Source organism: Rhinoderma darwinii, chromosome 9 (assembly GCF_050947455.1).
Source record: "Rhinoderma darwinii isolate aRhiDar2 chromosome 9, aRhiDar2.hap1, whole genome shotgun sequence".
Classification (NCBI taxonomy): Eukaryota; Metazoa; Chordata; class Amphibia; order Anura; family Rhinodermatidae; genus Rhinoderma; species Rhinoderma darwinii.
Window position 1 is genome coordinate 63,490,954 of NC_134695.1, and position 13,211 is coordinate 63,504,164.

The following is a 13,211-nucleotide window of genomic DNA, read 5'->3' on the forward strand; positions in this document are numbered from 1 at the left end:
CCTATCTGCTATTGCATCAGATCGGCGCTGCAATGTAGATTACAGTAACGTTTTTATTTTTTAAAAACGAGCATTTTTGGCCAAGTTATGACCATTTTCGTATTTATGCAAATGAGGCTTGCAAAAGTACAACTGGGCGTGTTGAAAAGTAAAAGTACAACTGGGCGTGTATTATGTGCGTACATCGGGGCGTGTTTACTACTATTACTAGCTGGGCGTTGTGTATAGAAGTGTCATCCACTTCTCTTCACAACGCCCAGCTTCTGGCAGTGCAGATCTGTGACGTCACTAGCAGGTCCTGCATCGTGTCGGCACCAGAGGCTACACTTGATTCTGCAGCAGCATCAGCATTTGCAGGTAAGTAGCTACATCGACTTACCTGCAAACGCCGATGCTGCTGCAGAATCATCTGTAGCCTCTGGTGCCGACACGATGCAGGACCTGTGAGTGACGTCACAGTGCTGCACTGCCAGAAGCTGGGCGTTGTGAAGAGAAGTGGATGACACTTCTATACACAACGCCCAGCTAGTAATAGTAGTAAACACGCCCCGATGTACGCACATAATACACGCCCAGTTGTACTTTTACTTTTCAACACGCCCAGTTGTACTTTTGCAAGCCTCATTTGCATAAATACGAAAATGGTCATAACTTGGCCAAAAATGCTCGTTTTTTAAAAATAAAAACGTTACTGTAATCTACATTGCAGCGCCTATCTGCTGCAATAGCAGATAGGGGTTGCAAAATCTGGTGACAGAGCCTCTTTAACTAGTCATCATAGTGTAATATTAACTGTGCCAGAACTGGTACGATGCAGCTGTCTTGTCACACATCAATTCTTAAGCATTTTCAAAATCTCTGCTTGTTGTCGGTGAATAGAAACAGTATTATTTACATTCAGAGGCTGAACATCATCCTGGTCATGACCAGTGGAAATAAAAGAAAAATGTTCTGCATCTCGGAAGGCTAGGCCCCTAGAACCGTTTCTTCTGGTGGTTCCAAGGTGTCGTGGTCAGTTATTCGCTGTAATAACCTTAGGAAGTAGTTGATTTGTGTCAACGGGACAACAATTGTAATGAAACATTATCTGGTGAGAGAAGATGGAGACTGGCTAAAAAAAAAAATTCTATATAGGGTTCCACAAAAAAAAGAATGTATGGGTGATATTCTCAATGGAAACGAAAGGCTTTACATTAATTGTCCATAGAACACACTGTTGAATATAAGGCCTCGTGCACACTTCCGACACTGTTTTCACAGCTGTTTTTTTATGGTTTGCCGACGACCTGTCATTTTACGTGTCGCTGTCAAAAGATGACGCGTAAAATGACTGCCTTGTCAAAGAAGTGCAGGACACTTCTTTGGACGTAATTTGAGCCGTTTTTCATTGAATCCAATGAAGAACAGCTCCAAATTACGGCCGTCAAAGACGCCTCGCAAAATGTGAGTACTAGCAATTACGTCTGAAATGACGGAGCGGTTTCCTCCTGCAAACAGCTCCGTAATTTCAGACGTAATGGTCGTTATCGTGTGCACATACCCTAATACAGGCCGTAACGCAATATCAGAACAATGTCATGCATGTTACACATCCCACTAAGGCCGGATTCACACGAGCGTGTGCGTTTTGCGTGCACAAAAGGCACTTAACTGCTCCGTGTGTCAGCCCCGTATGATGCGCGGCTGCGTGATTTCTGTGCAGCCGCCATCATTATGACACTCCGTTTGGATGTTTGTAAACTGAAAAGCACGTGGTGCTTTTCTGTTTATATTCATAGTTTGACTGCTGATGCGCGAATCACGCTCGTCCCACGGAAGTGCTTCCGTGTGGTGCGCGTGATTTTCACGCACCCATTGACTTCAATGGCTGCATGATGCGCGAAATATGCACAAAGAACGGACATGTCGTGACTTTTTCGCAGCGGACTCACGCAGCGTAAAAATCACGCAACTGTCTGCACGGCCCCATAGACTAATATAGGTCCGTGCGACGCGCGTGATTTTCACGTATATCCCGTTCGACTGAATAAGCCCTAAGACTGGTACAAGAGAAACAAGTTAGTACAGGATACACACCACACGGGAGGTACACAACGGGATACACACCACACGGGAGGTACACAACGGGATACACGCTACACGGGAGGTACATACGGGATACACGCAACACGGGAGCTACATATGGGATACAGGCAACACGGGAGCTACATATGGGATACACACGAGGTTGGTACCCGCCGATTACAATGTAACATTCCAGGTATCACGTGATCGATGCGAACAGGGAAGAGAGCTGGGACCAGGATAATCACGTGATTCGTGTGACGTCAGATCGGGAGAGACAGGAAGCGGGATTCCGACACCCAGACCCCTCCTTCTCCAGAGTCCAGAGCGGAGCCGTGACCGGGAGCAGGGTGAGGAGACGGCGGGCTGCGCTGCATTGTGTCTTATTACATGTCGTGTCTCTCTTGCGGCTTTGTCCTATTTTCTTCTGTATTCCTCGTATCTTCGCTGGTAGTCCGTATGTTTTCTCATACCCCCTCTTCCTTCAAGGTCCCATTTTACCCTGTCACCAGCGCCACCTCCTGTGCCGATATTCATTACCTCACCCTGTCACCATAGTCAGCTGCTCCTTATCACCCTGCACCCATATCCGGAGCCTGTCACCATGGAGGACTATGCAATGATCACATACATCATCATCCAAACCTCCACCATCTCCAGAATCCCTGCCCCCCCCCCTCTTTATTCTACCTCCTCACTCCCATCCTCCACCCTATTTCTGGACCCCTCCTTATATCTCTGCTATATGTCTCCCATCCCTCATTGATCTCTATATACTCCTCATTACTATTCATTGCTCCTCCGCTGCTTCTACACTTCTTTCTCTTGTCTTCCTTGTAGAATCCGGCTCCTTATTCACACAGTGCAGTTTTTGGTGCTGTATTTGGATGCAGTTTTTGAAGCCACAACCAGGAGTGAATCTTAAAGGCAGAGGAAGTATATAGGAAAGATTCTTATCCTCCCTTTTTTTTTTTTTTTTTTTTTTTAATTCACACCTGGTTGTGGCTTAAAAAAACTGCACTGTGTGAATATACCCCAGGAGTTTAGGTTCCTTCTAGGGTATTTTCTGTCACTAAGGTTTTCCCCCATACCACTGTCTTCATTACTCCCCACCCAGTCAGTGACTACTGGAATGTTCTGCGCCTTAAAGGGATCCTCCACCATGAGGACTGTTGGACAAGTCCCAGGGGTGGTGTAGTTGAGGCGCCTAGAATTTTGCATCTTTTTGGGTTTTGTATTGAGGTTCTTATTGTTGGCCAGTGGCTCCTTGACTGGTTTGACGGCTTCTAGAGTTTGTCCTTACCTAATCCATGACCAAAGGTAAACCGGCCAGACATGTCCAGGCGCCGGTCCCTGAGTTACTATATTCCCCTATGTAGATCTAGACCTGCCTGTAACTGAGTGTATTCAAAGGAGACAAGTTAAGATTTCTGTTTTCTTTAAATGAATGAAAAAATTTGTTGTTTATATCCAGGTGTAGAAAACACTTAATATTTCTCACTTCTGTGATTTTGTTACAATTGTATCCAGTCTATGAATCCTGTAGACAGTTTATTAAATCAACAGTCAATGTCTCTTCAGTCCTGATCGTTTTCTACAATGTATTAGTACAAGTAAAATGTGTCGCCTGTTTATCCGATGTTCGGCCGGTGCAGCGAGAGCCGATCAATGAGACCTCGTTGATCGGCGCTCACTTGCTCCGGTCACACGGCGCTATGGATGGGGACGAGCGGTCGTTACTCCGATTGCTCTTCCCCCATACATTATCATGTCGGCAGCGCGTCTCCGTGTTTACCCAGGGAGATGTGCTGCCGACAGCGATAATAATTAACTTTTTTAAAATTATACGACCAATCAGCAATGAGCTTTATATGAACGCTCGTCTGCCCGATAATCGTCCTGTGTAAAACCCCCTTAAGGCCCTGTTCAGTTTCTTTGGTGCTGATTTTGACGCGAAAACCACATTGGCATCGGTACAAAAAAAAAAAAAACGTCCGAAATAGCCTCCCATTTTCCGTCTTTTTTTTTTTTTTTTTTTTCATCTTTTAGCCACGGGAAAAAAAGCTGCATGTTCTTTTTTGCTGCGGTTCCGCCTCTGACCTCCCATTGAAATCAATGGCTGGCAGTAATAGCGCTTTTTACTTGCAGTTCTCAATGGTGCCGGCGGGTCCTCCAAAAAAGCTCAGGCAGGTCAAAAATGCCTGAAAAATACTCTGGGGGAACTAGGCCTAAGACCTGCACACGTGGCGGATTTTGTTGCAGAATTTAATCTTTTTGCAGAAACTACCCCCATTCACAAATTTTCAGTTGCAGATTTTTTTTTCGGGACACCTATAGAAGTTATGGAAATATGTTTGCCCGCTGTGCTGAGCGGTTTCCGGAACGCCCACTCACTTTTATGGGAGTTCCGGACACGGCGTAGCAAAATCGCTCGCCTGTTTTCGAGGAGCCCGGCCATCTTATAACTCAGTGACTGACAGTATGACGGGGGTCACGTTCTAGAGATAACCCAGAGCTGCATCTGTTGGGCTTTTATAGCATATCCTGTGTGTAGGCTATAAATGTCCGAGATGGGAAAACCCCTATAACATGACTTTCACACGCAGCGGTAATAGTGCGCCATTACTGTGCGGCAAAACCCACAGCTAATAAAGCGTTTATTGACTTATGGTTTGCGTCGCTGTTTTGCCGCAATTGTGGTCTAGAATTGAATCGTTCAGTTCCAGGAATAATCCACATTCTGGTTGCTATGGGCGACTGCGCCGTTTTTAACTAGGCTCCCTAACCGTTTCTAATATGAGGGGCCAGTCTGTACTCTGCGTTGTGGCGGCGCACGTGTCTAGTTTTTCCCAGTTGATTATGAACCGAAAGATAGGCGCTCACCCATTCAATGCTGCGTGGCAAAGTTTTATTTTGTGCTTTAGTAGGGCATCAGTTGTGCCCTAATGGGCCCCTCGAAGTCAATTTCAATGTTTCCCATGTAAAAAGAAAAAAGTAAATTCTCTCAATCCTGATCCTTGTTCCTGCTATTTCTCTTATTTATCGCTGTTACTATCTATACGGCAATCATCGTTCCGGGGGTGACCATTAATAAGGCCACGGAGGTGACGCAGCTACCGGGGCTGTGTGTATGAAGTGGGGATCTGATAAGCAGGAACAGAGAACGTTTGTATTTGGGAGATCAGGGAAGGTGTCCCCTGCAGGGTGTGACGGATCACTATTTCCTGGTTTCACGTTCCTTATCATGTACAGACCTGCGCCTTTGTTTTTCTAAAATATGCACTCTCCTTGCGGAATCTCACCTGGAATGTGAAGGGTTAAGAATACCTATAACATATGGTGGTCTGTGGCTAAGGAGCTTATAGTTGTGAAGGGGGGGAAAAAGTGCTGATCCTATAAAGTTGGAGCGTGCTCAGGCTCCTGAGTCATTTGCGCATTACTTGGCAGGTTACGACTGTGTGCGCTGGGACATATGTCGAGACGGGCGGCTGAGTGAGACTTTGCAGGAACGTACGTCTTCTCTTCACAGACCTCGTATCCCACTAATGATTTTTATAATGTAATTAGTCAAATTATCTCCTGCGCATAATAAATCTTTAATGAACCTACACTTTATATTAAAATCCACCTCTGGCCACCATTTTATAAAATGTTTATATTACAGGGCGGGACAAGGTGCTACAGTTTCCTGAACAGATGTGGAATATTGCTTCCAACCAAATCCAATACACTCCGTGCCATTCAGTATGCCCCTCATACAGTGGCAGCCCCTAAAATGCACCCCAATGCCCTATTATGATCTGTCACAATGACTCCCATCATGTGCTAAAAATTTCTCCCCTAGTGCCACCCGCTGTCGGCCACAATGTCCGCCAATTGCGAGTCACAGCCCCTATTTTACAGCAGATACTATACTTCAGAGCTACATTCACAATTCTGCTGGTTGCCAGAAGTGGAACCGCACCTTCACACGCCACCCACCTTAGGCTTCATTCACATGTGGGTTGTGCTTTTCCGTTGTTCAGCTCGGTCAGATTTCAATGTTTTTGGTTCTTTTTTGCATTAGCTGTGCTTTGTTACGCTCTGTTCCGTCAGGTTTTCCGTTTGACTGATGCAGAAGTTTAGGCCTCATGCACACGACCGTAAAAACACCCGTTATTGCGGGTCGTAATTACGACCCGCAATAACTGGCGCATAGACTTCTGTTAGCCACGGGTACCTTCCCGTTTTCTCACGGGAAGGTGCCCGTACCGTTAAAAAAATAGAACATGTGCTATTTTTTCATTTTACGGGCCGTGCTGCTATACTTTTATAATAGGAGCACGGCTCGCAAAAGCGGCCAGCTGCCCGTGGCCGGCCGTGCTCGTAATTACGAGTCGTAATTACGAGCACGGTCGTGTGCATGAGGCCTTAGTATGGTGCACTGTTTTTTCCATCCAAAATGGTGGAAACTTGACGCAAAGGAGCTTTCCAGGTTTTTTTTAAGGTTGAAGTCAATGGATGACGGAAACAAACGGATATGCCTTCCGTTCGTATATGTTAGGGAACTCTGTCGCAGATCCGGCAGAGATTACCAGAAATAATAGCACAGCATGCTGCGCTATAGTTTTCTGTAAAACCACTGACACCCCGACGGAAAGCCAATGGGTTCCGTCGGCTGCCGGTGGTATCCGTGGTGAAACGGAACAGTCTCTTCCGGTTTTCCCTTGATCGGCTCATCTGATTGAGCAGAACAAAGGAAACCCATGACGCAGGTTTGAACAGGGCCTTATCCATTACGTTTAACAGATCAGTTTTTTTTAAATGCACGTGCGCAAAATAAAAAAGACGCAAAAACTAATAAAAAAAGGAATACTGAAAAAACGAATCTGTTAATAAACGGAGCATAACTGACGACAAACGGAAGGTAAAGTGTCCGTTTTTCTTTATGGATCCTGCAAACGGATCTGTCAAAAAAAGGAATATTTTACCATCTGTTGCTTTCCGTCAAGTATATGTTATTGTGTCGGTTTTTTCATTTAGATGTATCCGCTAAAATGGAAGGCAAAACGCAGATGTGAACGAAGCCTTAAAGGTCTATGCACGCGATATTGCAAAGAATATCGCCCTGCAATCGAATGCACCTCCCCTCAGGCTGAACTACACGTAACACTGTTCCTTTAATGCCGTTTATTTTCAGATGGATAAGCGGTGGGTATGTGCAATTGGCAGCCACTGTTCGGTGACTTTCCTCTTGTCAGTGAATGCTCGCAGGACTGGATTGCCTTGTTAGAGCTCGCTTTAGGTTGTGGGCGTCTAGGGTAACAATTAACGCAGTTCTAATAATGTCGGTCGTGATGCAGAGCTGAACAATGGCGCTGTATTCAGAGCTGCTCCGTGGTCATAGGCAATGCTGTAAATAAATGGCTTTTATTGAAGAGTGCCCAGGGACTTGTTTTAGTGGCCAATGTAATCTCTTAACAGCAGCTGCTCTTATTGAGCCTGTAATAAATCTATCTGGACGGCGGTGATGTCCTTATGTATCCTGTCAGGAAGCAAAACGTACACACGTTCAATACTTATACATTATATAAGCCAAATTCATCACGTTACTCCCCGGACCACGACCAATGGAGACAATGGGCCTGAAACATCGAAACTGAAAAAAGGCCTTGTTGCCCATAGCAACCAATCAAATTCGGCTTTTTTTTGGGGGTTCTCTGGGATGTAGACGCTGATTGTGGTGATGCGACCTCCGAGACCCCAACCTATAAGCACAATGAAGGGGCCCTGGCACTTCTGCGAGCGCCGCGTCCCCTTTAGGCCCCATGCACGCGACAGTAATTTTCATCAGTAATTACGGACCCATTCATTTCTTTTGCCCACGGACACCTGTCAGTATTTTTACGGATGGGTGTCCGTGCTGAAAAAATGATAAAACTTGTCCTATTCTTGTCCGTAATTACGGCAAGGACTCTCCCATAGAAGTCTTGTCTTTTATAAAAGGGGGTGTGAGCGGCTCGATGTCAATCAAGCTGCTCTGCACTGTGCGCGCTCCCGATGTTTCTAGACAATCTAGTTCTAGCCGCATCGGGACAACGATCGTCTCAACCAGGCATGGTCAGCGTCCGTGCCAAAAAACGCAGTGTGAACTAACCATAAATCGTGTTTTGATTGTAAGCTATGCATATTGTGGCACTGGCCACTAGAATGCAAACAATGGGCTGACGCCTCCTGTTTTCTGCAGCACACTTGTCAGCTGTGCTGTACAGACTGGGACAGGGTCTGCAGTGTCAGCTCTATTGTACTGCTGGAGGATTAGATAAGGTAGGATAGCATTAAACTCTATGCATCTCCTCTGTCACTGGTCTCTAGGGGAAGGCGCTGTACTCAGTCACTTCATGGAGACTGTAATAATCTTACATTTTACTCTCCATTGACTATTATTCATATCAACTGCCATAAAGTGCACCCACCCTGCTGTACTGCCTATACAGACCTTACAGGAAGGGAGTGTGCGTCTCCAATATGGCTCAATGTGCTGGTCGTATGCAGTAAGCACCACCTAGTGGTGGCTGAAGGCAGCCAAAATTGTATAATTGAACTGGCTGTACAAGTGTTTTGGGTATCTGAGGATAGGTGCTCCGGCCCCTACAATTATATATTCTGAAATTAATCGGCACATAATTTTGAACCTATTGTTCACATTAAAGAGTGCGGCATGCTTCTATATAACCAAGACTGGCAGATTACATTTTCACAATATAAACCGTTGCGGGTAACCCTATCACTGGAGAAGCATTGGCAACCATCAAGACTATCCTGCCCCACCGGGAGTGCTTACCTATTGGCTGTCACATTTTCTAATCATGAGGATTGAGTATTACAAGAATTATTATCCAAGACGCCATATCCCTGCCGTTCAGTTGCCAGCAGAGGAGCATTATCCCATATTTTGTGCAGTTGGAGTTCTTCCTAAACGAAATCTCTAAAATAATAGCTATATGCAGGCCACGAGGGGTTAAGTGGTTAGTCATAGAGGGCAAGCTGCTCGCTGACGCGTTCTGCTCACTCGTTGATGTTTCGTGATTCTTCTTTATCTACCACTTTGTTCTAGAATGAGACATGTGGGTCACGGGCAGGGGTCCAGCGTTTGGCACACGTTTTCAGCCATGTCTGTGTCATCGCTGTTGCTTGGTGAGAGGGAGACTGCAAACGTGTCATTAGAAGAGGTTGTTGATGGCGGCTAGTAAACGCGATGACGCGACTGATAACATGGACGTTCTGGACTGCTCCCATTCAGAGGCGTTCTCCAAGTATGAATGGAAGATGTAATAAATACAAACAAGATTGATTTTCTGGCTGCCTCGAGTAGATCGTACGACGAAAAGTGCCTTGCGGAAAGACTATTGTGCCGATTTACAAATGTCTGTAATAATGATCGAACGAATGAATAAAAAAAAAATATTGCTGATGAGATTTCGCACGGATGGAAATTTATGGTTTCGCTTGTTAGGCATAAAATACAATCTTAAAGGGGTTGTATGTGATTAGGAGAACGTGACTGCTTTCTTCCAGAAACAGCGCAACTCTTGTCCAAAGGCAGTGTCTGGTATTGCAGCTCGGCCTCATTCAGTTGAATAGGGCTGAACTGCAATACCGTACACAGCCAATAGACTAGAGTGGCGCCGATTGCAATGTGTAAGCAGGCCTTTAGACCAGCGTGGGTAATTTTTGGAGCATGTAAAGAAAGTTATAAATTATGATTTGTCTATGTCGGGTGAGGCAGAGGTTACACAGAGGTGGAGATGTATCAAAACTGGTGCAAAGGAAAAGTGGAGTAGATGCCCATGTCAACCAATCGGGTCCCTACTTTAAAGAGGCTCTGTCAGAAGATTTTGCAACCCCTATCTCCTATTGCAGCAGATCGGCGCTGCAATGTAGATTACAGTAACGTTTTTTTTGTTTTTTTTTTAAACTAGCATTTTTGGCCAAGTTATGACAATTTTTATATTTATGCAAATGAGGCTTTCTAAAGTACAACTGGGCGTGTTTAAAAGTTAAAGTACAACTGGGCGTGTATTATGTGTGTTACATCGGGGCGTTTTTACTTCTTTTACTAGCTGGGCGTTGTGTATAGAAGTATCATCCACTTCTCTTCACAACGCCCAGCTTCTGGCAGTGCACAGACACACAGCGTGTTCTCCAGAGATCACGCTGTGACGTCACTTCCTTCCCCAGGTCCTGCATCGTGTCGGACGAGCGAGGACACATCGGCACCAGAGGCTACATTTGATTCTGCAGCAGCATCGGCGTTTGCAGGTAAGTCGATGTAGCTACTTACCTACAAACGCTGATGCTGCTGCAGAATCAACTGTAGCCTCTGGTGCCGATGTGTCCTCGCTGGTCCGACACGATGCAGGACCTGGGGAAGTGACGTCACAGCGTGATCTGCCAGAAGCTGGGTGTTCTGAAGAGAAGTGGATGATACTTCTCATCAGAACGCCCAGCTAGTAAAAGTAGTAAAAACGCCCTGATGTAACGAACACAACACACGCCCAGTTGTACTTTTACTTTAAACACGCCCACTTGGACTTTAGAAAGGCTCATTTGCATAAATATAAAAATGGTCATAACTTGGCCAAAAATGCTCGTTTTTAAAAAAAACAACACGTTACTCTTATCTACATTGCAGCGCCGATCTGCTGCAATAGGAGATAGGGGTTGCAAAATCTGGTGACAGAGCCTCTTTAAAGTCTTATCAGAGACAGCCACTTCCGCCCTGGTTCCTGCTTCTGGCGCCCCCTGCCGAGGGAAGCCCCAACCAGCCAGGTATCGCAGCCGCTGCAGTAGTATTATGAATGGCTGTACGTGTAATATAAGGACGGCTCGAGTACTATAGTCTTGGCTCATAGTGGGGAGTCCGGAGAGGGAGAACCATCCCTTCTATGACATCCATAATTAGACATATTGTTCAGAGTTGTCTTCATGGGACACCCACTTTTATTTTCCAAAGGGCTAGACAAAAAGAGGTGGAATCCGGTAGCCGTCGGAAACAATTCCACTTTTCCTTAGCAGCGGTTTTGAGATTTTGTTTACTGTCCCTTTAACAAGATTGCAAATTTCTTATGTCTTGCGTTCCTGTTCTTCTCTCTGATGTGGTAACGATATCCTGGCTGAGTATAATGGTGGCGGCTTTTATCTTCCAGATGTGGAAAGCGGCAGCAGGACATTCTCTCTCCATTTCTGCAGATGACGGAGACGACTGGGAGACGGATCCCGATTTTGTGGTGAGTTTGTGAAGGGCAGACCTGAGTCATTCTGCGTTTAGTTCCATTCTTTATTCTGCACATGGTTTTTAATTTTGAATTTTTTAATTTTGGTTTTTTTGCTTTAACAGGTTCCCGACCGCTGGCCGTAAATATACGGCCAGCGGTCAGGGTCTCTAAAGTCCGGCGTATAGTATATATACGGCCGCACTTCAGAGACTGTGCACGCGCGATCGCGTGCACACAGCTCTATGCCCTGGCTGTTGCTAACAGCCATGGGCACTGGGCAGAATGTCAGGGGTCAATCTTTTGACCCCTGAACATGTGATCGCTGTGACAACCAATCACAGCGATCACATGCATTTCTGCATAGAAAACAGTGTTACCAACAGCTCTGGGCACTGGGCAGAGTATCAGGGACCAATCTGATGGTCCCTGATCATGTTGTCGCTGTGAAAACCTATCACAGCGACCACATTTGTTTTATTTTGACTTTTCTGGCAGTAAATCTCCTGCCTCTTTTCTTCTCCTCAAACATTGTTTCAGTTTGAGGAGAAGAAGAGACTCGGGAGAATTGCTGCCAGAAGATTACAGTTACAGTTACAAAAAAAATACAGTTACACTCTAAAACATTCTCTGTATAGATAGATTTCTATCTATCTATACAATCTATCTATCCATCTATCTTTTTTTCTATATATCTACCTTTCTTGCTTTTATTCTATTAGAATAGGCAGGTAGGGAGTATATAATTATATATATATATCCACATATATATAATATATATAGCAATAGCGGTTTATTTTTTTGTTAGCGGTAGTGTAGATATATATAGCAGTTAGTTTGTGTGTTTTATAAAAAAAAAAAAAATTTGTTTAGTTAGTGTTAGTTACGTTATGGCGAGGAAGTTGTTTAGCGCCGAGGAGGCATACGCCATGCTGTGGTCTGAGTCGGAGACCGCATCAGAGATGGCGTCCGAGATGGAACCTGTTTTAGGTAGTGACGATGACAGCGCCACTTCAGGTTCATCTTCAGGGGACGTTGTCCCTGATGCAGTCGAAACTGCAGAACATGAAAGCGCAGGGCCAAGTAGCGCTGTAGCACGGGACAGCCTGGTCCCTCCAGTCCAGGCTCTTGTATGGGCACCTGCCCCATCTTTTGGGCCTAGAATCCACGGATTTACGGCCACTCCTGGCATAACCGTGGACAATACAAATTTTGTCCAAATAGATTACTTCCATTTATTTATAACGGACGACATCCTAAATCAGATTGTCCACGAAACAAATTTATATGCCACGCAATATATAAGGCAGAAACCTTCATCCACCCATGCCAGAGATTGGACGCCCACCAATTTGCAGGAATAAAAAATTTTTTTGGGGCTCACCCTAAATATGGGTATTGTCAAAAAGCCCTCCATTAGGTCTTACTGGTCAACAAGACCCGCCCAAGCCACCCCAGTATATTCTGCAGTAATGCCCAGGTCTCGTTATGAGACAATAATGAGGTTCCTCCACTTCAATGACAACGCACAGGCCCCCCCAAGTACCGATGCAAACCGGGATCGGTTGTTCAAAATAAGACCGCTAATAAATTCCCTGAATAATTTATTTCTGCAACTCTACACCCCTGAGCAGAATGTAAGTGTGGACGAATCCCTCCTCAACTTTCATGGCAGACTTAGCTTTCGCCAATATCTACCTTCCAAAAGGGCAAGATATGGCGTTAAGCTCTACAAATTGTGTGAAAGCGGGTCAGGATATACCACCGCCTTCAGGATTTATGAAGGGCGGGACCGCACAATAAATGTTCCTGGATGCCCCCCTGATCTTTCCACCAGCAGTAAGATTGTGTGGGAGATAATGCAGCCTCTGCTTCACAAGGGGTACCACCTGT

The 13,211-nt window shown here is 45.3% G+C and overlaps 1 protein-coding gene across 2 annotated transcripts in view; it reads left to right on the forward strand.

The window, feature by feature from the left end:
- Positions 1-2,306: 2,306 nt before the first annotated feature.
- Positions 2,307-13,211, forward strand: part of CTTN (cortactin) — a 38,211-nt gene continuing 27,306 nt past the window's right edge. For both annotated transcript variants that reach the window (XM_075837977.1, XM_075837978.1), the window contains exons 1-2: positions 2,307-2,414; positions 11,253-11,333. In XM_075837977.1, the coding sequence (XP_075694092.1) occupies positions 11,253-11,333 (81 nt within the window). In that variant the 5' untranslated portion in view covers positions 2,307-2,414. The remainder of the gene's footprint in view (positions 2,415-11,252; positions 11,334-13,211) is intronic.